This window comes from Gavia stellata, chromosome 19 (genome assembly GCF_030936135.1).
Source record: "Gavia stellata isolate bGavSte3 chromosome 19, bGavSte3.hap2, whole genome shotgun sequence".
NCBI classification, from domain to species: Eukaryota; Metazoa; Chordata; class Aves; order Gaviiformes; family Gaviidae; genus Gavia; species Gavia stellata.
In genome coordinates this window covers 14,615,987-14,642,200 of record NC_082612.1, presented here as the reverse complement: position 1 = coordinate 14,642,200, position 26,214 = coordinate 14,615,987, and the positions used below count along the sequence as shown (strand labels likewise).

Genomic DNA, 26,214 nt, shown 5'->3' with positions numbered 1-26,214 from the left:
ATTTTCTTTCTTGAAAAAACAGCATACTTGGGACATGTGCTTCTGAAAAAGGACTGTATTTTAATCTGATATATTTGGATATTCTTAAGTCCACAGAGAAAAACGTCGAGTTATCTTTTCATCCCAGAATTTTCATAGTATATAGAAAAATAAAAGCCTTATCAGTCCTTACTGCCCAAAGGAAGCAACAGGAAGAAACAGGACTCCTGAGTGTACGCAAATTAAGTTCAGAGGGATTGAATAGGCATAGCTGAAGTATGCATACTTCTGCTTGTGGAGAAGCTACAAAGACTGCAATAGCAAAGACTGGCAGTGATTTGAAAGTATCCCTGCTGCTCTGATAGGAAGGTGACCGTGCAACTTACGGTGATTCAGTAACACTTTGCTGTAAGCAGATTCGTTCCTAGCTGAGTTGACTGAACAAAGTACAAGGTAATTTTCTTAAGGGAATGTAAGTGTGAGCCTTTAAGTAAAAAGAACTGTTGTTGACTTCAAAACTGAGTTACCAGCACTGTTGAATTTTTGAAGAAGTCAATTTACCATCATTTAAAACTATTTTAGAATAGTTGTTAATTCTTTCAAAAAAGAGCATGTGCCCTTTCTATTTCCTAATGTGCCTATATATTTCCTAATAGATAGTGAAGCAGGACTGAAAACCCTGTGAACACCATGGAGACACTATTTTGTCAGTGTTGCATTGTGACATATTCATTATCTTTTTTTCTTTGCTTCCTTGACTATTTTTTTTAACTTCCTTATTTCATTTCTGTTTGGTGTGTGTGTTTGTTTTAGTGATAGTATAGTTCATCTCATAAATTATTTAATGTTAACTTGTGAATACTACTCTGAGGCACCTAGCAGGCTTAATAATGTATTAGCCACCTAGTCATCGTGCTTCCCAGGTCAGGTGTAGAACACAATAAATGTATTGGAAGTACTTAGCATAAATCTATTTCCTCAAAATGGCTATATAGTTTCTCTTTGTCAAAATAGCTACATGTTGGCTTGCTTTGCTGTTTAAATGCTCTTCTATTTGTTCCTAACTTCCCCTGTTTAACAGCAGACAAACCCAGGGAGCACTGAATGAATCGGATGATCCCGAAACAGGCTGTCTAACTGATAACAAGCCAACTTCTCGACACTTCTATCCTGTCGCCTTGCTGCTTGTCAGCTCACACTTGCTGGTTGTGTGGCTTATTTTAAGTCTTGCTTTGCTATTAGCCAAATATCAATAAACTTTGCTCGTGTTCCTTTCTTTTCTACAAACAGCAACAAACTAACTTTAGAAAAAGGAATTATGCTGTAATATTTCTACAATCTCAGACCCCAAGGATTTGTCTTTAAGATACAAATGTCTGAAGTGTACTATGTTTTTGTTATTTTTTTCTGAACTCTAAGACGTATACTATGCATTGAGTGAATTGATTTGCTCTTTCTGTTCATGGTAAAGCTTTCCCACTGTAATTAGCTCAAAGAAAGCCCATTTACAATGCTGTCACTGTATAGAAGAAGATGTGAAATCCTGAATGCTTGAACCCCTCCTTCCAGAGTAATTAGTCTGACAAAAAAAAAAATTAAAAATTAATTTGCACAGCACAAACTAACCCCTAGACAAATATTACAGGGCGGTTGTTTGTGAGACATAACTTTCATTGTGTTATTTTCATTGTTATTAGCTGATGGGATCTTTTTTGTTTAACAAATGATTATTACTTTGCTACAACTAACCCTTTTCTGTCAAATAACTAAATGGAATAGAGTAAGTTCTGTTTTGTAATGAAATTAACCTGTTTGTAATTGTCGCTTTAGTTGCTTTTGCTTTCAAGACACTTTTATATTCTTTTTAACAAAGTCCTGTTTATGTCTTGATGCACCACTTTGGCACTTGTGACTTTTGTACTGTATGTGAACAAATATCCTTCCTTTATAAAGCAGAGAGTTGGATTGGGCTGTTTGAAAAGCCATTCTCTCTTTTTTTTTTTTTTCTTCATTGCAAAGCTGAACACACGGGAAATGAAGCAGAGATGAAACTTTCCTTCACAAATCTCTAGGGCCAGACTTAATAAAATGCCTTATTCCTAGAATACGCATTTTTAGGGCAACATGTTCTCTCACACATATAGTAAACAATTTGAAAAAACTATGAGAAGGTTTAAAATGCAAATATATTTCTGGAATTAGAACAAAATGTATCTTTAAAGTATTTAAATTTTTTTTAATAAACTTTAAACCTCAAGGGCAAATATATTAGCAGGAAAAAATATCTTATCACCTATTTCTGAGGGCAATAACTGTACTGGGCCTGGCCTTGGATTTAGTTTTGTAAGATGTATCATCACTTGTGGAAAAGAAAAATGTAGAGTTGAATCTTTGTTATTTTTACTTCAACTGTTGCTGAAACTCTGCAATGAACAAATAAAGCATATTTATTTATTCTGTGTTTCATGAAGTTGTACTTTTTCCCCCTTTCACTAGAGAAGGATGCCGCATAGAGAATGTACTGAAGAATGTCAAATGCAGAAAGTATGCATTCAACATGATACAGCTGATGGCTTTCCCAAAGTACTACAGACCTCCAGAAGGGACATATGGAAAAGCTGACACCTAAGTTTTACAAAAATGTAATCAGGAACATATTATTAATTGGGAATGTGTAACCAGTTGAGGTGTTATTTTTATCAGGTTTTATCATTTTACATTAAAATAACTCAAGTTAGTTGTTATGAAATAAAATAATCATGAAAAAGCAATGGACTGAATATTCTCAAAACCAGATATATTCAACTTTTCTTTGTGAAGTTGAAACTTAGTATGACTCATAAGCCAGCTGGAATTAGTTTCTTGGGTTGTTTGATCAAAGATTAAAAAGGGAAATGTCATTTGCTCTAGGAACTGAGGTTAGCAATCTGGAAGCTGGCATTCTGACTCCAAACCAAACCTGAGATTTGATTTAGGGAGTCTTTTCTGCTAGAAATAGTGTTTTCTGGAAGCAGCATAGCACTGACGTCCTGATCACTAATGATTAAATCCTTCACTGAAGAGTTTATGAAAGATACTAATGTTAATACCTGGGCTAAATATAATTTTGGTAATTACATTTAGCTTCTTTAGTTAAGCATGGTAACTTCATGATATGTTTTTAGTAATTACAGCCTGTAATTTCAGTAATGTTGTTCTGATTCCTTGCAGTTCATTTGGATGTATCATTCTTGGCTTTCTGTACCACAGCCAAATACCACTTATTTCACTTTCACATAAATCACATTTGAAATCAGGGGTATTAATTCTTCAAGTAAGGTGACCTGAATTTGACCTGTCATTTTCCCGTTCACTGTAAACCCTTAAAACTAAATTTTCTTTAGTGGTAGAGAAAATGAGTTGTATATACAGGAGTTAATGTATCTTTAGGCTATAAAACCATGTATGTTTTTACAGAGCCTAAGATAAATGTTATAATTATGAGTAAACTGCTGTATTAGGACTGGCTAGCCACTGCAGCTGATTTCTATCAAATTTGTAATGCTGCATGTAGACACTCTAGGATGAAGAACTATCAGCTTTAAAAATGAATGTTAATGCTTCTGCCAGCTTGTGTTAGTCCTGAAATTTATCTTGCAAAGAACATTTGTATTTTCTAATTGTATCTATTTATTGCTGCCTTCTGCCTCCCAGAGAGAAATACAATTAAAAAACCGCAAGTATTCACTGATTACTGACCTTTATGTAATGCATTCATTTTGAGAAAAAAATACCTAGAGCAGAAGTGTGAGAATTTTATCCTAATGAAACTGCACTGGGAATTTGAGCATCTGTAGGAAATTGTAATTGCCATGGGTAAAGAAGTTAATGTTTGCTTGCTCCTATGGAAGTCAAAGAAATCTTGATGCACTGTGAGTTATAATCTGTTCTTTTTAATCCATTCATGCCTGTTACTGAGTATAAATCTGTAACTATACTAGTAAAAATACATATTTAAGAGCCTGATTCTGCAAACTCTAATTAGGTGATTACATGGAAATTATCTATCATGTGAATAAAATTAAACCCATCTTGTATATTTGCAAGATCAGGCTTTGGGGCTTGTAGAACAACATCGGGAAGAGATCCTCATTCCAATATTCATTGACTTCAGTGAAGCCAGGAATTCACCTATACAATATATTTTCCTAACTAATTGGAACTTTTTTGAAGTAGGTAATCTAAATAGTGTTTTGGTGCATTTGTTATTTATTTCTATTATATAATGTGCTACCATTAATTTCTTTGTTCATCTGGAATGTATTACTTCAACAATAGGTGTCAGAAGAGTTGGCATTGCATCATAGATAAGCTCAGGCAGATGACAATATAATGCCTTGATTTTTTTTTTTTTTCCCCTGTCATGTACCAGTAGAAGCGGGCACTACTCATTGGGTGGGTAGACATGTGCATAAATCTATGTCTGGTTCTTTAACTATAACATAGCTGATCCACTATTTTGTGGATTTATGGAACATAAATCTTCCTAGGAAAATAATGTTTTGTTCTGTCAGACTGCCGTACTAGCCCTTGCTATCTGCAGTGTTTCTTATTAGCCTAAGAAAGCCCTACATGTACAGTTTAGAAATAGTGATAAATTCCTCATGCACCTCTGAAATAACCCCACAGATGTACAATAGGGAATGCTGGCCTTCCTACAGTAATTCTGAAACAAGCTGTAAAAAGTCTGTGTGGGGATGGTATTCACTAGTGGGTACTATAGGTTCCTATAGTTCTTTATCTTAGTCCCATGGGCATTCTGTCAAGTTCAAAATATTAAATTCTATAGATTTCCTTCTTATCAGGAAAACAGTCTTTCAAGATCTTGCCTCAGTACTTTAATCCCACTTGGATTCTAAATTGCCATTGTGACTATCATGTTACCTTTATATTTAAGATGTTGTCCACACTGAAGCCATGTTTTTGGAGGAGGGTAAAGAAAAAAAGGTATTGGATTACTGTCCTTTTTGTTTTAATGGCAACTGCCGGTATGTTCTTGTGATATTAAATAATCTATTATTTGTTAAAGATAATTAAGAAGAAAATGGAAAATCCACATCAGTGTGCTGCAGTGAAACATCATTGGGCTTGGGCCATTACAGAAGAGTAGGCTGGGTTTTGTGCAAAATAAGGCTGAACTTTTTCAAGCCAATTTTTTGATTGGAACATCTTTTTTTAGGTCACAAGACCCTTGTAAAACCCACTGACATGGTTCCGAGTCTCCTAGAAGAGCTTTGTTACTTCAGTACTGAAACAGGCTCAAATGTTTCCTTGTTTGGTCATTGCCTGTTTTGGGCTCCTGCAGCCTATATAGGCAAAGGCTGTATCATCAAAACTGAGTTGTCAGCTAAGCGTGGATTCAGAACTAGTGTGTTTTCTGGTTTGCCTTTTATGAAGAAACAAAGGTGGGTTTGCTGCAGGTTGATAGTTATGTTACTTGGAGTAGGTATACTCTTTGTAGAAGCTCCTTAAAGCCCCGTGCATTGTTTGAATGCCTAACAGAGGAGTTAAATCATGCCTGAGGTCTGGCACACATCCTTGTAGTTCACTGTGAATATCAGAGGAGTAAAATTAAGCAAATGAATTTTTATGAGCAAGCTACACCATTTGTTTTGTAAAGTGTTAAGGGAAACATACTGATCTTGGTGGTGGGTTCACAGAAAATGTTCCATATCTGCTCTCTTAAAACTTTTGTAAGGTATAAAATAGTCTGCTTTGAGGGGAGGGTGGTTCTCAAGGGCTAGAAGATGAACATTCAAAAATATATCTGGCGTCTAAAGCCAAATCCTGTCTTACTCATGGAAGATATTATTTGTAGAAATAAGGTCGTCAGGATCTGCCTCGAGGAATCCTGAAATAAGGGCTTCTAGCTTTGAATATTTGTACAATGCATTACACACTGATGGGGGGGTTTCTACCACAGACTAGTGTCTAAATAGAGAGCTAGTATAAAATGCCTAAAAAAAACCAAGGAAAGGAAAGTTAAAGTAATTTTTTCTCAGAGGTGATTGTAATACTCTTATATATGCATAACATGCATAAGCCTGACATTATTAAGCAGGCAGGTCTTTTTTTCAGAAGTCTTCTTTTGGGGAATTTAAAATATGTTCTTGTTAACGTTTATACTTTGGCTTTTATGGAGCAATTAGGAAACAGAAATTTTTAATTATGTTATCTGATTTTGTCTATGTGAAGCTGTGTATTTTGATGGAATACTAGCAATGTATGTCTTATAAAGAACAAATAATTTAGGAGGACAGCTGAAACAAAATATTAACTGAGGAAGAGCCTTAATGAAGTCCTTTGCAATGTTAATTTTTGTACTGTCTGAATTTTGGCCTTATGTAACTGAAATAAGGAAATTAACAAACACTTCCTGTGTCTAAATCAATCAGTCCTGACGAAAATTCACTTATTTGCACTGAAATAAAATGTAATGGTATTCTAAATCATCACTAGTAATTTAGGTGTAAAGAGGAGCAACATATCATTTTGAAGCCCACGGTATAATATGCCTATTGTGAGCTTCAGAAAGTAAGCTTATTTTTATTTCTAGCTTAAACACAAGTTCCAGGAAATCCTATGGTCCACTTAAAAAAAGCAGAAAATGCACTGAACATCAACCAGTGTAGTAAAGAAAGAAATTGCATTAAAAACTATGCAGCAAAATTACTTGCGTGAATTAATGTATGTACTCAGTTAACAGTCTTAAACATATATTGTGTCAGTTAGCTATGTTGTAAACTTGAAACCCTTGGTATCTATATTTATGCTTTTTTGTATTGTAAAGAAGTGTGCTGTACAGGCAATGCCATGAGACATGAATTTGCATCTTGCTTTTCACTTATTTGCAGCTTAAAAGCTAATGTTTACAACCAAAGTGCTTTAAAATAATTTACTGTTCTTCAAAACACAAATTTAGCTTGTAAATTGCATGTTTAAAAAGAAATCATACAAATGCTTTTTTAAAGCAAAAAAAGAAAAAGAAAATTCCCAGACTTAGTCTCTAGAACATTGGGTTTCTCTCTTTAGTCACGCAACACGTCGACTGTTGCGTTGCGAGAGCATTCAGCTTACACTCTGCAGCACTCAAACATCTATTTGCTCTTTATCTCATAGCATCTACTGAATAAGTAATATAACAACAATGAATTTCAGCATGATATTCATGATCCAAGATTAAAAACTTGCATTTGCTCAAATAAACATGAAACTTAATACTTCAAAATAAATAAACTAGAAGACACTTTGAAACATGGATACATTGGTTCATAAGAGCTGAAACATAAAGCATGGGGTTTGCGTGCTGACAGGGACGAAGAGTCATGGTAGAAATTTGACTGCGATAATAGAGTGCCCTGGATCTGTCTGTTTGGAGTGGTGAGGTTTGGACCACACTGCTCTTATTCAGATTTCTAACTGTTGGCAGTGGTGTTTTGTACTCTTTCCATGCATGCAAAGTACGTTAAAAGTTTTCAGCATTTCTGTTTTGTTTATGAATCATCTGACTTTAAAATTTCTAAAATCCCAAGTTACTTTGGTACTTGTTTTCATTTTGTGTAGCTGTTCCTTGTAATGTTCCTGTCTCTCACTCTGGAGCACATGGGGCTATGTATAAGTAACACTAACAGGACTTCAGTCAATAGCGTGTGTTTGTTCAGAGAAATTAAGCACAACTATAATAATTTGACTCTTTTTCAGGATTTAGCTTTTTTGTTTCATTGCTGTCTGTAAGCCATGTCCATTGTACACTGTGTGTATATTTTTATTTAAATAAACGTGATGTCTATTTTTTATGTTTCTGACTTTTTTTGTTTGTTACTCATTTTTCATTTTCATTATGGTGGCATTGCCCAGAGGGCATATTGTGTATGATGCTGAGAGTGGGTTCCCTCCTAAGGCAGACAGTGGAAGCCCACCCACAAGTCTCGTCCCTGCTCGGAGCCGGTATTTAAGAAAAGCTCCAATACAACAGTAAAAAGTCTGCAATGACCATAAATTAATTGTTGCTATTGTTCCTAGTCTTACTACAACTTTCATCTCAGAACCAGGTGGGTCCTGCATTTTCTAATTAAAAACAAAAAAACCCCACGTTCACATACCCATAAGGGAACACCTTTCACATAACTATTGATCTGTAGAATTATTCAGTGTAAGAGCAGTGGAATCGACATCTCTCATAATGAAGACTATTAAAAAGGTGATGTGGCATGCTTTGGCTGACATTTTGTCTTCACCGTCTTAATGCTGGATTCTAGACATAGAAATATGGAAATATTTCCATAAATATGTGAGGAATAAATAAGCTGGAAATAAGTAAGGGTTGCTTCTGTGCTTTCTTTTCTTTTTTTTTTTGAGTTGTTGCTGATAACTAGATTTGTTATATGATCTGTTATCACAGTGAAAGGTAAGTTCTCCATTGTTGGCTGAAATGTAGCAAATAGACCTTTTTGGGTATGTGATAAAATGTGGCTCACCTCCTGTATTACTAGTACTATGATTAGAGGCTTGTTGCATAATTTACTTTCTCTGTTTATATGTTAGTATGTTTAGCTGTTATATTGTGATATATTCAGTGAGATGTTAATTAACTGCAAGGTTCTTGATAACCTTTAGAAAGCACCAGGAACTAATGGTTATTATGGTAATAAGTTATACAGCTGTTAGCATTCAGCCTAGGAATTTTGTCTCTTAACAATAAAAGTGACAGTCTTTAAAAAATACTTTGTCTCACTTTGCATGCTTGTGGATTTTATCGTCCATGTCAACTGGGAACCATTTTTTTTTCTCATGACAGTGTAAAAGAGAAAAGGAGAAAGAACCTACAACTGTAATGAGATGGCAGAGTAGTATGATAATAAAAATATGTTTTCACTGATTCCCTTTCCAAAGTTACTTTGGGGCATGTTTGAGTAGAAGGTAGGACCTGATGTTTCTGAACCATAGTCTGCAGTGGTTTTCACTGGGTTGTCTGTTGTTGGCACTGAGAATATGCGTACACAAACGCTGCTTCTGCTAGGCAAGTCAGTGAGAGCTCTCCTGTGCACTTAGCATAGAGTCTTGTATGGATTGCAGCCTTTAGTAGTTCTCTGACAAATATTGTTAATGGAATTAAGGGCAATAAGGTTCTAGATGCAAGCTGGACTGCACGCTTCTTGCTTTGCCCAAATAAACAGACCCTATGCATTTCTGTGTAGGCTGTCTGAGTACAGTCCTAACCCAGTACATAAATGAGAAGTACACTTGCTCTGCTGCAGGGAAGATTTTTGGCATTGTTAGCGGAGAAGATGTAAACTGCTTCTAAATGAACTGGAATAAGAAGTTGAATTGAAAGAGTAGCTGAGATTTTTTTCATGTGTGTATATATATGTACACACATGCATATTATATACATACTTGCATATTTTTGATATACTGTAGGATGGGAAAAGGCAGTTAAATAAGATCAATTAAAAAAATCAAACCTTGTATTACTAGCAGCTGAATACAGTTTTGCTATTGGAAGTATTGCACAAAAGATAGGTTCATACGAACAAAGCTTTAGCAGGGCCTGTAGTATGCCTGGTGGTATATGTTGACTCTAAAGGTAAACGTTACTTCTGGGGAAAAAAACAAAAGGGGAAAGAGAAAAGGGAAAAGGAAGTTGTTTCCCAGACTGAGCCTTCCATTCCTGTCAGGAGCCCTAAGAGCTCAAGCCTTGGCTGGTTGTTCCTGTTCATAATGCTGTTGGCATTGACCAAAGTGGGCCTTGAGCAGGGCAGTTCTGCTTGCTGACAGGTTGTGAGGCTTTGTGCATGTGTGTCTTTGGGTCTCTAATGAAAACCAAAGGCTACAACCGAGGGGCAGGAAGGAGGGGCAAGGAAGGGGCAAATTCTGTGCCAGTGGCAATTAGTTCCCCTAAGAGCCTGCCGTAACAGTACCGGGCTGCAGGTGCAAGGCTGTGGAAAGTAATAGCGTAAGAACCAGGGAAAAATACTGCTGTGTTCATTTTATCTTTCCCCAGCAAAGTCCATGTGGGTATCCATTTCTCATGCAAGAATAATTTGTGGCTGCTGTAATCTACAGGACAAAGCAGTTTAAACTGCTGACTTGAACAGAATTAGAATAACTGTCATACATAAGCACTGACTGCCACAGCAGAATTTGTCCCTTGGGTGGTATCGCTCCTTAGAGATTTTCTTTCATTGTCAAGCTTAACATATTTTGAAACCGAGAAACGTTTTTAAGGTCTGATCCTAAAATCATTACTCACAAGCAAAGGATCAGAAATGGGGCACTTCAGGTGAGACACTGACTCCAAAGACCAGATTTTGAGAGAGGATTCAGAAACATTCACATTCCTGGATTTCAGTTCAGAGCTGTGAATAGCAAAACCATTTTGTTTATACAAGGCCCCACACAAGAAGAGCTTGTTCATGGTCATGTTCTAGGAATACTCTTTCAGTATGCATAAAAGTTGCTGGCAGTTTCCTGTAAATGATTATAATAAATAGCTAACTCATTAATGAACTTGCACACAGAAGCAAATATGTGCCTTTAACACAGTCTCTTTAGAAGGGATATGTGCAGTAAAATATTCCAAAGTGTCTGAATGGGGTCTGGTTTTGTTAGTAAGACACAGGTTTCCAACCTGTTTGGGCACTTATCAAAGGAAAAAAATACATCACATAAATAACAGCTTAATTCTGTTTTCCCTGGTGCTACTTATATCAGGGTACGATAAATCAAGGTAGATTCTGAACATTTTCTATTTTAATTTAGTTTCTCGCTGGTGTGGCGGGTGGTAAGGGAAAGGCTAGAGAAGCCCAAGTTAATGAAATACCATAGCCTGGCTCTTAGTATTTTTCAAACAAGACCAGAATATCAGGAAACAGTGACAAAGCATGTGTCAGAAGGATGTTCATAAATTGGGTCATCTGACTTGGCTGTTTCCAGGTGGCGACTTAGAGTCTTTGTGACCAGGACTGGTTTCCAGCAGCCAAATTCGGCTGCCTGCCCTGTTACATGGGAGCTCTCAACTGGGGCTCAGTAATCCCAAAAGAAACTTCCCAATACATCCCACCCTTCTTACCACTCAGTTCCATGCAAAATGTTTCAGTGTTGGGGAACAACGGGCAAACACAACTGCCCCCCCACCCCGATAGTACACAATGGCACCTGGATTCTCATCAAGTATAGCAACTGTATGGCTAGATGGTTATGTGATGGGATTCAGAGTTAAGTTTAGGGGATGTATATCAAACGCCCGGCAGATAAACAGATGTAATAAAATCAGGGAGCAAACAGATCTCTGACTAGGCAAGGACAGATAAGGGAAGTCATGTCTTAAGCTAAGCTCGGCATTTTAGACTGCATTCAACCTTTGTCTTCACCTCAAATATGCTTGGAATTGGAACATTTTGTTGCTTTGTGACTGTGGTAGCAGCTACAGTGGAAATAGACTACCGGTTTATGAACATATATATGAAAAATGTCCTTGAATAAATGACAGGTTTGTTTAAGAGCCGTGGCTGCTTGGCCAAGCAGGTATCATGCACATACATTCTCATACAGGCAAAATGATTTTGCAGAAAAATGGTCATACCACTTTGTACACTCTTGCAAAAGCAAGGGACCAAGACAGGGCTTAACTGAGAAGGTAAGAAGTGAGGGCAAGAATGCATCAAGGCAATCTTTTTTATGGCTGATAAGCATTGTGTCTCTGGATTTTACATCCAAAAATTAAAAGACCTTTTAGAGGTTGATTACAGGACCTAATAAAAACGGAAAGTACTTGCTTGTTTAGGTAAGCTAGATATTTGCACTGTTCCACAGGAACTTTTGATCCAAACAAAACCAATTTTCACCCTGTGAAAAACCCAAACCCCAAAACTCAAAAAAATACCAATAAGTAGTATTAAACAGTACTTTTAACGGTTACCTTTACCTTCTTATGATACACCACCTCCATGCTTTGTTGAAACAGAGGGTTATTAAAAAAATTCTTAAAAAAAAAAATCAGGCTTTTTCATTTTTTCATATCAATATGGGGAAAAAAAAGTGAGCATTCCGTGAGTGGCAAGTAGCAGCTGTTAGCAGGTTTTTTTGTGTGAATCCAGTTAGTGTGGTTAGCTACAAAATGCTGATAAGAGTTGCTTAAAAAAAAAAGTGAAGCACCCAGTTTATATTTATGTATTCATGGGCATAGTTAATGGACATCAGCAGGGAAGATGTGCTCCCCCACTTTTTAAAAATCAACAGGAAAGCAGTGCACACAATGCAATTCCCTTTTGCATTAAACTTATTAAGTCAAATCAATTTTTACGAGCACATAGGCCAGAGCTCTGGCACTTAATTCCTTTTGATCTGCCGCCTGCTAAATTCTGTTTCCCACTGTGCTACCACGCAGTTTATTTTTAACAGATAATTTGTTTGGACATCGTTAAAAAGAAAATACTACAACTTCTAGCAGTACTAAGGCACTAAAATGTCTGTCAAGTTATTAACTGTCTGCGTACACACACACACAAAAATAACCATTTGCACAAAAGGGAATCTTAGAGTTAAGAAAAACGCCCAAATGTTCTGCTCAAGAGCATGAAGCAGACTACGTACCTGATACTGACTTATGCAAAGCCAGCATCACAGATAACTCTCACTAATTTCTGTGCTTGAAGTGCAACTTCCAGTTACCATGGCTGTTCAGTGTCAGGAGAAAGGGACTGCTATGAAGTGACAGGTTTTGAAGGGAAGCTCCTGTGACCGAGTCAATGGATTTGTCTTGTAATTACAATGATGCTCACTCAAAATTATCCTTTACTATGATTAGTGCCCTGAAAGGCACATTTCCTAATTATGGATTCTTTTTCCAGGCGACTGCTACTTAGAGTGTCTTCTATACAAATAATGCACATCTCGGGGACTAGGGTTTTCATTCTGCTTAATTTTTTCTGTGATGAGAATCACAAAATGTTTTAAATATTTCAATTATTGATCATGCTGTGATTATACCTTAGTAGATTTTTTTTTTTTTTAGTTAGAAAACTAGTAGTTCAGTACTATTTAGTGATGGGCCTACAGAGAGATCTTTGTTCTCCTAGGTGTGCTCCACTTGCAGCAGCCAGATCTAAAGTTGGATCCTTGCACCAGTTTGAGCACTCAGGGTTTAAATACCCGCAAAGGCTGATGGATTGTGGAAGGCCCTTGACCACTGATGTTGTAGAGCCTCAGTAATGGCAGTAAACAAGTTCACATGCTCAAACACAGATTAACCAATTGCTCTGCATGCCTCATTCAGGGAGGTAGGTCTGGGAGAAGGGTGGTGGCATATTAGCTGGGCCTGGAACTGTGTGGATCCAATAATCTTTGAATATTTTCACGGTTTGTGATTGCACCTTCGTGGATTGTAAAAGCTGTCATAGTCCTGTGGTCTACTAAATATTCTGACCTTTTTGTCTTGCTCTACTCCCTCTTGGCTTCTTTTTAATTAATGATTAACAATTTACTCACGCAGATACAACTTCATGTTTTCAGAAAGGATTGTATTACAGAACATATCGATAGATAAGAAGTGCCTTCTTTGAATAATACTCTGGTGAGTCTGAATCATCCATCTCTCAATAAAACCTGAGCACTATCAGCAATACAGAGATACGATGTCACTTGAATCTTTTTGTACCTAGATTTCCTCTGCCAGAATTTTTTATAATTTAGCTTCCTGCTTGTGTTTCTTGTTTGTGTAATAACTTGGGTTAGGAGAGCTGTTGTACAAGCTTTGCCCTTTGAGCACTTGCAGAACTGCACAATAGAGTATTCTTTAAAAATTAAGTAAATGCGGGCTCAGTGTATATTTTGTACAAGTCATGCTACTAGATAACATCTCCAAATCAGGGATCGGATTAACCAAGGGAAAATTCTGCGTGACAGCTTTGCTTTTGATATGCCTAGCCAACTGCAAATATAGGGGACTTCAGTAATATGTAGGGTCTTTGAATCAGTTCAGATTTTATTACACAGTTGGGATAGTATGGCAGATTAGCCTTTTCAGATGTAGGCTTCTCCGAGGCCTGAAAAAAATTACGTTTTAAAATGGGTTTTCATGAAACTTTGTTAAGAAGGCAAAGTTATGATGTGGATTCCAGTGAGAGAACCAAAGCCTGGAACCCCTAACAAAATTATTCGAAACATGAGCCAAAAAAATCAGAAACTACCCACCTAATCTTCTGCAGGATAATCAAATGCAGTTCAGGAAATGTCAGGTATAATTGCCACTTACCTTCTTCAAAATGCGCATTTGTTTTATCTATCAGGTTTAGAGCACATTTTGTTCTGACTTTTCTGTTCCATTTCTTTAACTCGGGCTTACGTCTTGCATCCAAGGCAGGCTGAACATAGATAAACTTCGCATTTGTGGGTGTACACTTCATTTACCCTTTAGTAGAAAATTACCTCGTCCTCCAATAAAGTTTTGAAGGAACAAATGCTGCAAGAATAAAGTGTGCACCCACAAATATGAAGTTAATCTGTGTTTAGGGAATGCAAATAGAACAATAAATATGACAACAGGAAAACAAAAAATCTGCTTTGTAAATAACATTCTTACAACATTATTTGTAACACAACCCAACCCGGGATTTTGGTGAAGTCTTTATGTAAATTTTAAAATCAGTTAATCAAGCAAATAATTGATTAATTGGAACACCAGGTATGTCACTCTTCAGTATTCTTTTTTTGTCCTTGATTTCTTTTTGGACGGTATGGTTTTTTGGGGGGCATTGCAGGTGGGGGACAACTGTTACGGTTTTTCTGGTAGAGTCCTTATTTGTGATAGGGCTATGGGTCAGTGGACAATTTATACCTAATGTACTTCTTACTTGGGAAAAAAACACTTCTCATTCCATCTGAAATCAGATATTAAACAAATGAAGAAAAGCTAGGAAAATTAGCTAAATCTATCAGGAAAACTTTTAGTATCCTGGGTGTTGGCATTTTTGATCAGCATGCTTAAAACTTGAAAACTAGAATAGCAAGCTCAGCCATCTTGCATGGTAGTAAAGACATTTTTTTCCACTTCAGCAGTTTCCTCAATAATTTTCTCCCAGTGCACTGCTCGGTACAAGACTATGTTTGACAAGGAGATGTGTCATAATATCTGCTATTAATGTAATGTATTATTGAAACACCAAAATGAATACGAATAGCAATTAAGGCAACTTAAATTCTAGTTCAGCACAGAAGGTAGATAGAAGTGTGTTATATTTATTCCTATTTTAAGCAGCTGGATGTTCGTACTTACGCACCTTTGCTTTCCTAAAGCAATCTGTGTCACAGGATCTTGACCTTGGAATGCCAGCGGTATGTTAAACTCCTCTTATTACTTTGTCTGGTATTTGCTACAGTTTTTATTGGCTGATAATTTTCATCCTCTTCCACTGTCTAGAAAAGGACATAAAGCAAAAGGGCAAAAAGTGTAAGGGGATCAGTGTAGTGCACAGTAATACACATTTTTCTTCATAACTATGTGTGTATATATATTCTGCACCAGTGGGAATACAGAGACATCACGCATTTTTCTCTGTGCCTTATTCTGCAGCGAATTACCATCATTGCGATGATATATTTTTGAGAATGAGACATAAGACTTCAGCAGTGAAAATAATACTGATCACAGTTTTCCAAGTTGCTAGCTGTATTGAGATTTTGCAAATGATGCAAGATCTAATACATTGCCACTGCAGTTCTGAGAGTGCAATCTAAATCTAATGCTACTTTACTTTGTTTGATCAGCTGAAGGAATTGTGATGAATTCCACACATCAATATGTTTTCCAAAAGAAAATTAGGTGTTTGCATTTCTTTAATTTATTTAAGATGGATATTTTCTTTATTATACTTCCATATTTTATTAGTTGTATTTGTAGGTAGTTGATAACTCATTCACTGTTTCTTTTCCCTGCAGAGAGTTTTATAACAGGTTATTTATGTCTGAACTTATCACAACAAAGAGAACAAGACAAACAATAGTCCAAATAGATGGGTATTGGAAAAAAAGTTTAGCACTTGTTCTATGTCATGTCTGATCCTATCACAACTGATAGAACAACATAAATTAAAAGTAAAGGATTTAATTTTACGTGTGTATCCAAGTACCTTAGGCAAACCCAGAAGTTTCTTATTATGTCCATAAGTGGGGAAGGTCAAAGTAAGTACTTATAAACCAACTATATCTGTCTGGAAGGAGATGGTTGCTACAAAGCAATGATAAAATCAAGAAAGTGTATTTGTGAAGGTATTCTACTGTTATAATTACACTAAACTGAAAACAATACCATGATCAAACCACTTTCACAATAACTTGTTTCTGGACTGAAGTTAAATCATAAAATAAATTGAATCATTGAATTAATCATAATCTCCCTAAACGCTGAAGAATTTGGTTATCTGAGTACAAAATCCCACTCAAGAAAATCAGCTTTATTCTATAGAGTTTCCTAGGGCTTGAGGCCAGAAGAGATGATGAACTCCTTCATGCTTTATATCATAAGGTACTTCTACTTAAAACTCAAATACTTTAGTTAGACTAAAGGACTTTACTCTTCAGAAATGTGAAATTAATTGATCTCAAAACTCAGTTGTTATCATAAGTGCCTTGGGCCATTGTTGTGGTTTGTCATGGATCAGGTAAAATATGCCCAGATAATCTCATATAGTTGAGAGCAAGGAAAATCCCAAGGCCATTGCCAGTTGGTCTCAGGGAAATTTCCACCTGGTCGTGAGTGAGACCCCATGCATGCATAAAGACTCATTAGTGGGACATGTAAGAAGTACCTGTGGGCTTTCTCAGAGCAGTGATCTTGTATACTGTTCTTCACCAGCTGTGGTTATTTTATTCGGTGTTGACTACTGAATCCAAATCATTTAGCATGAGAAATACAAGCTGAAGCTTGACCATCTTTGGATAAAGGAAGTAGCACTGTGCAGCTTAGCTCAGATCACGTTCATGTGAGGTAATCCTTAGCATTAGGATAGGCAATTTAAAACCAACAAGTTGAAATAGATAGTCAGGGGTTTTACGTTAAAGGGGAGACTGAGGCATGGGTTTATGTCACCTAACTTTTGTTACCTAATTTTAGTATAGTTCCCAGGAGAGAAATGGCCACAGCCACAGATATGTTAAATCCAACTGTTTGAGGAATGTGTGAACTGTCTTCTAAAGATGCTGATCTCTAGTTAGGAAGGGACTAGATGGGGAGTTGTGAAAAATAGTTTAGATTAGACACCTACTGTTGAAGTTAGGGTGTCTGAATCCTAGCCACAGCAGCTGCCAGCTGTCAGTGTCATTCAGCTGTGGAAAAAAACCCCCAGAACTGTTAAAAAAGCAAGGAGGAGCCTAAGATGTATTAGAATAGCTGTTTCCAAGAATCCTCAAGGTATGGAAAAGCAAGATAAAAACTGTTTTAAGGAAGTGAATTTAGGGTTGTCTGGATAAGTCTGCATTATGTTGCCAGTCTGCAAAAATTCAGTACCAAAAATCCTTTTTAATAATCAGGAAGCACTTCTTGCATTTAGCCAGCAACAACATTCACTCTGGAGTGACATTAAAAATAAGTAAGTAGTTTATGATTGTAGTCCTTAATCCATTTGCAGACAAGACAGTAATATTTAAAGATAGCTATTGGTCGAACTGCTTATCTACTTTAAATTTTCACTCAGTGAAAGGAAGTTTCAAAATGAAAGGTAAATAAAATACACACTTTTTAATTTCATGTAGGGACTCTATTGTGCGGAGCTGTAATGCCAAGCTTTTTAACCTGCAAAGGTTAAAAATGATTGTTACTGAAAGCTACGTGGACAGCACAGCAGGTACAGCCCTCAGTCGGACACCTGCCAGCCCCATGACCCCAAGAGGCAGTGGGAGGGAATGCAAGCCCGCCATTTTAAGAGGAAGAACAGCCACATTGCTTTAAACATCCGGATTGTGAGATTAAACTGTCAAATAAAGCAGCAGCATGAATACTATATACTGAATTCCTCTCCTCAGGGACCTACTTCTCAGAGTCTCGAGGAAGTGTAGGAGGTTGCCTAGGCTTGCACTGAAATTACAGAATATTTACAGCAGTGCTGACAAGAAATTTGCTGGCAGTTTTCACATCTGCACAGCCTTAAAAAGCAATGGCATTCAAATATATGGCAGCAGGTCGGCTGCCCAGAATCTCCCCTGGCCTGCACCCTGCCAAAATGGCTTCCTTTTGTGTTGAAGGAAGAAAGATAAATGAGGAGATTCACTCTTCGGAGGTTGCTGCCTGTCAGTGAAATAGTGAATATTCAGCACTTCTGAGAAACCTCTTTTAATGACCTCTGCTTCTCAGTCATTTAAGAACTGCAACAGCAGTGGAATAGCTATTTAAGCAGAGGGTTTTAGCAACCATCCCAAACAAAATCAACCCCCCCGAGGAATACTAAATATCTTGGGATTGAACACAGAAGGATTGTTTTTTGTCGGGGCAGGGGTTTTTTTGGTTTCTCAGCCCTTCCAGCTATATTTCAAATGTAATCACTAATGAAAGCAGCCTTGAGTTTAATCCCTCCGAAGGCAAGCGGAGCAGAGCAAGCGGCATGGCGGAGGAAAACCATTGATCCAGGTGCTTTCCTCAGTGCCTTGTGGAGAGCTGCTTCGTCATAGACAGCGTATGTAGGCAGGCAGGAATGCTGTTAATATCTAGAGAACTGGTGTCTTTCAGATATACCTTGGTAAATTAATTAGTAGCTTGAGAGGTAGTCGGATACACAGAAAGAAAAAGCTCCCGGCAAGAGCCGACATCTCACCTTCCTCTGCGCTGGCAGCGCTCAGCGTGCGGCTGCCATCACGTAGGGAGCTCTCTGGCCCGCCTTCCTCAAAGAGAGACTCTCTGTGTGTTAGGGACGGACTGAGAGGGTTTTCCGAATCTCAGTCTTAATCTTCTTTGCTGGGGGGGGCACCCCCAGGTGGGCACGGCTAGCTGTGACCCTCCCGCCGAAGCTCCTCAGGGCTGTTTGCCTGCAGGGGCGGGAGAACCTTCTGGAAGGCGAGGGGAGTGGGGGAAGGACGCTGTGCAGTGTCTGGTGTGTGTGTGTGAGGCAGCTCCTCTGAGGGAGGTCAGAGACTCGGGGGGGTGGGCTGCAGGATGCCTGGGGACAGACAGACAGGGCCTCTGAGGCCACGACAGAAAGAAGGCTTCTCCCTGGAGGGCTGTGTGGTGTTCCCGCCCAGGAAACTGCCACCCATCCATCGGTGAGTTGAGAAGAACCCTGAAGGAAAGGCTCCATCTTGTCAGGATGGAGTAGGCAGGAAGGGGAGGTCCATTTTCAATGTTGTTTCCTCCTTTTGCTTTTAAAATCAGAGCTCTGATTGCTATTTAAAAAAGTATCAGCTTTGTCTAGTGAGACTCGTGGCACAAGGTCTCTCTGCTGCTGCTGTGGTGTGTTAGTTTTGAGGGAAGGCGCAGGTGGCTCCGCTTCAGAGCCATGGGGGGGTCGGGGGGCCGGTGGTGGGGTGGGGTGCACAGGGGCGGCTCTCCCCGGGGGGACCGTGCCTTCCCCATGTCCCGTTTTAGCAGGCAGTCAGCATTTCCAAGGGGGAACCACATCAAACGTGTTTGTGCAGCACAGCGACAGATGGCAACACTGCAAGGAAAACTTAGGAGCTTCACAACTTCGGAGTCTGTCATTTTGTAACCTAATGGCATGTAAAAGTGAGTACCTTCAATTCTCTTTCCTTTTTTCAAGTCCTCTTATGGGATAAAAAAGAACAATCGAGAACAACCTGCTTGAGATAGATTCAAGGATATATATAGGTGGATAGTGGCTACAAACCCAGCAGGATTTAAGTTCCTTGAACTGCTGAAATACTGCTTTTGCAGTGTTGCAGGCTTTGCTGGCTCTTGCAGCAGAACCTGTCGGCTTGTTCTTCTGGGATCCATGGGCTCTTTTCCTACAAATATGCTACATGAGGAAGTAAAAACTGGAAATGTTGCATCCTCAGCATTGTCTGCACCCTGGCTTTTAAACATTTGCCTTACCCAACAAATGTTAGATACAAAATGGCAAAAGAAATTATTGTTAAGCATTAATGAGTGCTTAAAAATCTATAGGTTTACAACTTTTTTTCCAGCCTGAGTTCATACTCTTTCTAGAGTTCACAGAAATGCTTATTGTGGGTGTTACCTGGATGAATCAGTTTTTCTTTGAGTGTGATGCTGGGGATTCATTTAGCATTTACACATCAAGGCAAGGAAAAGTTAACATTGGGCAAAGACTTTTCTAGATCAGACTGTTGTGTATTTTCTCTTGTTGCTGTTTGTAGCCACTTGTTCTGTAGCTTAAATATAGGGCATCACATTTCAGCAAGCACTGTAGAGGACAATGTTACCTTATTGCCACTTTCCTGATACCTCTTTGTCAGGAAGTAAATCAGGGCCCTTTGGTGTGTGGGATTTAAATAGCTGTATCTGTCTCTTCAGGCAATGGTGGTCTGCAGATTTCAGTTCCTTGTAAGCCTGATTACAGAATTAATGATGCCTGGCAAGGTATGTGGATTTTGAACACTATTACGCTGTTTTTTCACATTTCCTGGACATATTGCCTCAGGTGAATACACATGTGACATATCAAATATAAAACTTACATAAAATGTTTGCTCGGGCACTGAATTTAGTAAACACCTCTGTGTAGCAGTGCCTTTTCTTTCACATATACAGTCTATTAAATCACTGTGTGACATACAAGCTGTAACGACCTGACATATATGGGGTCTAAAACAAATACTTAAGGCTTAATTTTTGTTTTCTTGAAATGAGATGAACTTTTGCCAGGGCTGGAGGCCAGAGTTTGTATTCTAGTGCACAATATAGCAATGCATTGAAAGTTTCTTACGCTGGCTATTGATTCTTCTTATTCACAGGCCGTGAGTTGTGACTGCGTAAGAGCAAATAATTCACTGTAGTTAGATAGCAGTTACAATACAAGTTAGGCACCCTCACAAGTTAAGATTCTTGTGTTTCAAATCATTGTTGGGCTATTTGATAAAAATGCATTTGCAGTGTGATAGTATATACAACAAAATGGTGCTATCTATCCTTTTCTCCCTTGAAATGGTTGTAAACCCTGCCTGATCTGGAAGCAATCTTGTCTTAATTTTGTTCCAAGAACTGTGATGTAATGAAGATTTTGGGTACTCCTTTGTGGTAGCAGTTGAGGAATTTGAGGCCACAGAAAAGAACAGAAGGGCTTGAAAAATCTCCTGTTCTGCAGTTAGCTAGGATCACTTGGTGTGTGACACTACTTTTGGGCCAAGATTCTGAAATGGCTTTTAGTCATATGGACTACCAGGGTCTGTCAATGTCATCAGAGTTCACCAAAGTGAGAGGATTCCTCAGGTGCCCTGGGCCTGAGGGCCCTGTAAAACACCACAACTTTTCATGGGAATGAAATAGTCCCATAATGCCACCAGGCTTATAATGCCAAAATTAAGGCATTTTAGAGTTTGCATTTGTCAATCGTTTTCTCCTTTTGACCATGCTGTGACATCCTTAGCCAACCTATCAGATAAAGTAATTTTATTACATACGTGCAATGAACACGGTATGTGCCGAAAGCGTGTGACTCACTGTGCGTGCCTGTACTTAGATAGTGAACATGAGCTATAGACATGCAGGTCTTGAAAGTGTGTAAAGCTCTTGATGCTGTGTCCAACATTAATAGACACATGCACAATTACTGTACAGCACTGGCACTGTAGCATCAGGATTTTTGTTTTGAGGATAGAGCAGTCTCAGGTCCAGAGATGCACACCAAACACAGAAATTTGCAATGGGCAATATTTTCAAGTGGAAATACAGACATGTTGGGAAAAGGGGAAGTGCACATTAACATTGTCTGTGCACTGAATTCCAGAAGTGGCCTCTGTAACGTTGCTTCCACAAAATGTATTGTACAGATTGGTGCAGCCTTGGTTTTGTGCACTCTCCACGCACAGAATAGCTTGAGACTACACAGCTAGGAATTAATGGAGCCTGTGCAGAGATCTGTTAAAAGATCCTATTGAGTCTAGCAGTGCAAGAGCATTTCCTGAAGCTGCAATGCCTCCTGAGGGGCCACTTTAACTGTTTTTCTCATAGCCTTTAAAAACCTTTTTGGCTTTTCTCAGAAGAGTTCTCTGTTCTACTTATCTGTACAAACAAAGCAAAATTGACTCTCATTTAATTCAATTATGGATCAATATATGTTGCTGTACTTAACAGACAATAGTATGGAGATGCTTGTTTCAATTATCAAGTATAATGAAGAATTTGCTCTTAGGCATGGAGGAGAGAGAAATTAAGAAGCAGTCACCTGAGCTGTGAAATTTAACTATTACATTGTATAAAAAGGCAGTGAAAACCAGGGAAAAATGCATTGTGAGCATAGACAGCTCTGTCTGCTGAGGAAACCAACTGGCAAAAATTTGTTTGCAGTGTATGTAGTGACACATGTGGGACAATTAAGCAGATAATTGACACATAGTGTAGTGTGATATTGACTGTTCCTCATTAGTGTGAGCTATTATTAAGGCAGTGATTTCCATGCCTTCAGTTTCACGTACAAAGGTGGAGATGTCGTTAGCAGTTACGATCATTATATTTTTTGCTCCCACTAGGTTGACGTTTTCTATCACCTGGTGCTATGGATCTTATATCCTTGATCACTGCATATGAAAGACAATTAATTTTGTCTAGAACTTTTACTTTCTCCTTTGTTTCATGGCTGCAGTCTAGCAGCTAATTTCACACCAAGGACCTAATTACTTTACCTTTCCTGGCATTTCTCCTCTGCTTAAAGCATTCATAAGGACTGTGTAACTATTTCTGAAGTCCTCATTAGAGTTGAGAAAAAACTTGCCCGGCAAGGAAATACTGTAAGAAATAAACATGAATGTGTGTGTATTTTAAATGCTATTGAGCTCTTTAGCCTAGTGAAATTGTATAGTGCTATTTCAAAACAGAAAAACTGTTGCCAGTGCTTTGTCACACACTCCTCTAGTGCTGAAGCAGAAGTAGGCATAATTAATAACGACAGACCAATAGTGTGCTCCACTTCCTAGCTGTGTTTCTCTTACCTGAGATTTCTTTATATTGGAAAAAAATCAGATGGAGATGTAATTTTTTAAAGGTATTTCTATCTTTTGTATATTCCAGTGTCTTTCTGACTGTTTCAACCAAGACCAAAGTCTAGAGTCATCTAAAGTCTGAATTTGGCATCCTTAACTCCAGTAGCGTCAGGATTTTCATGTCTATCGCCTGCTTTACACACCTCTCTCCCCTCATGTCAGTGAAGATTCCAGTGTTGTATAAACTAAGCAATTTTCTTCTAGGAAACCAGTGGAGTGTGGCAGCGTTGATATTCTGCCACTGCATAAAGTACTGCAGCTCTAAATTTCTAAGCAATATGCAATGGCACTTGCAGCCAGTGTTACCAGGATGTCCATTTCTTGTTCCTGCTTTTCACCGCCTGTCTCTTCTCTCCCTCTTCCTTGACCACTTCCTTCTCGGAAAAGGGCATCTTTGCTCTTCTGCCATCTGAAAGCACTCCAGTAAGATAAAATCATCTGGGGAACAGACAGTAATGGGAGCAGGTGAAGATAACCTTCCTTTTGCTTTTCCCGACCAGCTGGCTGAAATGACACTGAACCCTTGTCCAGTGTCTTAATAATAGCAAAATACTTGGTGATACTCTGATATTGGGGAGGTATCACCATTGTGGAAGATTCAAATGGAACTGCTCAGCACAAGACTGCAAATGAGCATTCAAGTATAATACAAAACCAGTAAAGTTTAATTTTAGTGTTAAAATACGTGTTAAAACTTCCAAAGGATGGAAGAGGAGAACATGATTCCTATATCATTTTTTCCCCTCTCTCCTACTCATAATCAGCTCTCAGCTATTGTGGCATACCTAAACTGAGTCAAAGTCTTCCATCTTTCAGTTCCAAATTATAAATTGAAAGGTAAATAGTCTGTTTCAAGTAAACCCGCAATCTAAAGCATGTCAAAATAGCTCACTTCTTCACGTATTTGTAATTCTGTCATCTGAAAAAATTGCAGCACTTATTTCTTTATAGATTTTGCATGTAGAGTGGCTAGATTATGTAGGTTTCTGCAGCTTCCCTGTCTTTTAAAGTCTTCCCTGTCTTTTAAAGTGCATGTAATGTGAACAAAAATAAGGCTTTTCACTCAGATTTTATGTGCATTCGCTGCCTTCAAAACAAAGTTGCGGTTACCAGTCTGAGTGCGTAAGTGGCATATTTCTTCATCTGACATAAAAGCAAGATAGGAGTGAGAAGGGAAATCATAACATCTTCAACAAGAGATGTCTATTAATGCCAAAATACACCGACAGTGAATTTTCAGAACAGTTTCAGCCTCAGTCGCTTGCTCTAAGTAGGAACCCAGCTGGGTGATTTTGTTTTGGCATTAAAGTGATGAGTTCTGTACAACTCAAAATTCAGCACTGAATGCTGAGCTGATGTAATCTGAGACAAAGTTGATTTGGAATGTCAGGTGCTTTCTGATGAGGGAAGATTTTATCTGAAACCATGATCTGATCTGTCTCCCAAATATGATAAAGTTCAATTCCAAAAAGTTTGACTTTCCCTCAAAACAGGTGCTGCAAAAACACAGACATTATTTATTTATCTTTACATTACTAAGTTTTAGGTTACCAGCTTTAGGTTGCTAATGATAAATACACAAAGTATACTCATGATTAAGGTACTTGCAGTTAGACTATGTTGCCTTATACACGCCTTATACACGCCTTTATTCAAAGAAAATGCAGCTTGTGGATATGCAGGGTATTCTGGACCTATGGTTTTGTTTAAAAATCTCTTCTTTCCCTTGCAATCAAAAAGGTTTTACATTTCCTCATCCAAACATCAGCATTGAAAGATTTGGAACCTGCTGTCATGCTAACTGATTGCTAATAAATCTTTATTAAAAACTGTAACAGTGAGATAATTACAGTTTATTCTTCTCTTGTACTTAGTGATAATGCTTAGAATTAGTTTTATACTCACCAACAGTTTTCCTTTAAGTGAAGGGTATGACTTTAGAGAAGCATATTTTGCCCTGGTTTTCAGCATTCTGGGGTATGTTAAATAAATCAGCTGGTTTTGCAGGCAAAGTAGTGGCTGAAATATAAAATGAATTATTGCTTAATTATCTCAGCTTTAAGAATAAACCAGCATAGATTTTGTAGCCTTGTCAGAACAGACCCCTCACCATCCTTGACTGTATTTCATAGTCCAGTGGAATAACTAAGCTTGGGACAGAATTTACAGATGCCAACTTCTTGCTCCCGCACTGGAATCACCTCATGCAGATTTCCAGTTCTCTTGTACTTTGAGCATCCTTTCACATTGTAATGGCAGAAATCCAGCAAGAATGGACCTTGTCCAGTTCTAGATGTGAATTTTGCCATTTTGGCTGTCGCATTAAGTTGCTTGGACTGAAGGCAATTGAGGGCCCCTAGGTAGTAGCACCATTTATCGACCCATCTTCAGCCTCTTTGTCCAGCAATGTTCAGATGTTCTGCTTGACACTGCCTTGGAGCCACCAGTGTGAGTGCACAACACTGTATTTGTCAAAACTGTTACGGAGGAAGCATTCTTGAAAAACATTTCATTATACAGATTGTGTTTTCTTGCATCTAAATTACTATTTTGTGCACTTAGCGGGGAAGGAGGCAGAAGCATGATAATAAAATTGCTGCCTCTGTTGGATAAGGTTTCACTCGACGAGCCTCCCTGAGGCTGGCTAAGACATGGCTGTACTTGAATTTTTGCCAAACAAGTTGATTTATGGGCTTCCCCACATAGAGGAGTTCTGCCTAACATTTTTCCTGACACACAGTTCCCATATGAAGAGATTATATAGCACATTAGGGAATACATTGTCTCTTAAAAGTATATTGCTGGAAAGGTGGGAGAGAATCCAGTGCTTCTGAAGGTGTATTTAAAGCCTCTGCCAACAAGATAATCCTAAAAATTAGATACAGATTTACTTAGTCATTTTGCATCCAGTGCTGCTGACTTTTCTAAGCAAGAGACTGATAATAAACTAATTCAGGAATGGGTTCATGCCTGCAGGCAAATGCCTGTGGTGCAGAAATCAGAACAAAGTGTAGCAAATCTGCTTCAGCTGCATGC

At 38.2% G+C, this 26,214-nt stretch overlaps 1 protein-coding gene across 1 annotated transcript in view; it reads left to right on the top strand.

Annotated features, from left to right (window-relative positions):
• Positions 1-1,235, top strand: part of INPP4B (inositol polyphosphate-4-phosphatase type II B) — a 274,537-nt gene extending 273,302 nt beyond the window's left edge. Inside the window, 1 exon segment of the mRNA XM_059827010.1 lies at positions 1,061-1,235. Coding sequence (XP_059682993.1) covers positions 1,061-1,235 — 175 coding nt within the window.
• The last annotated feature ends 24,979 nt before the right edge of the window (positions 1,236-26,214 follow it).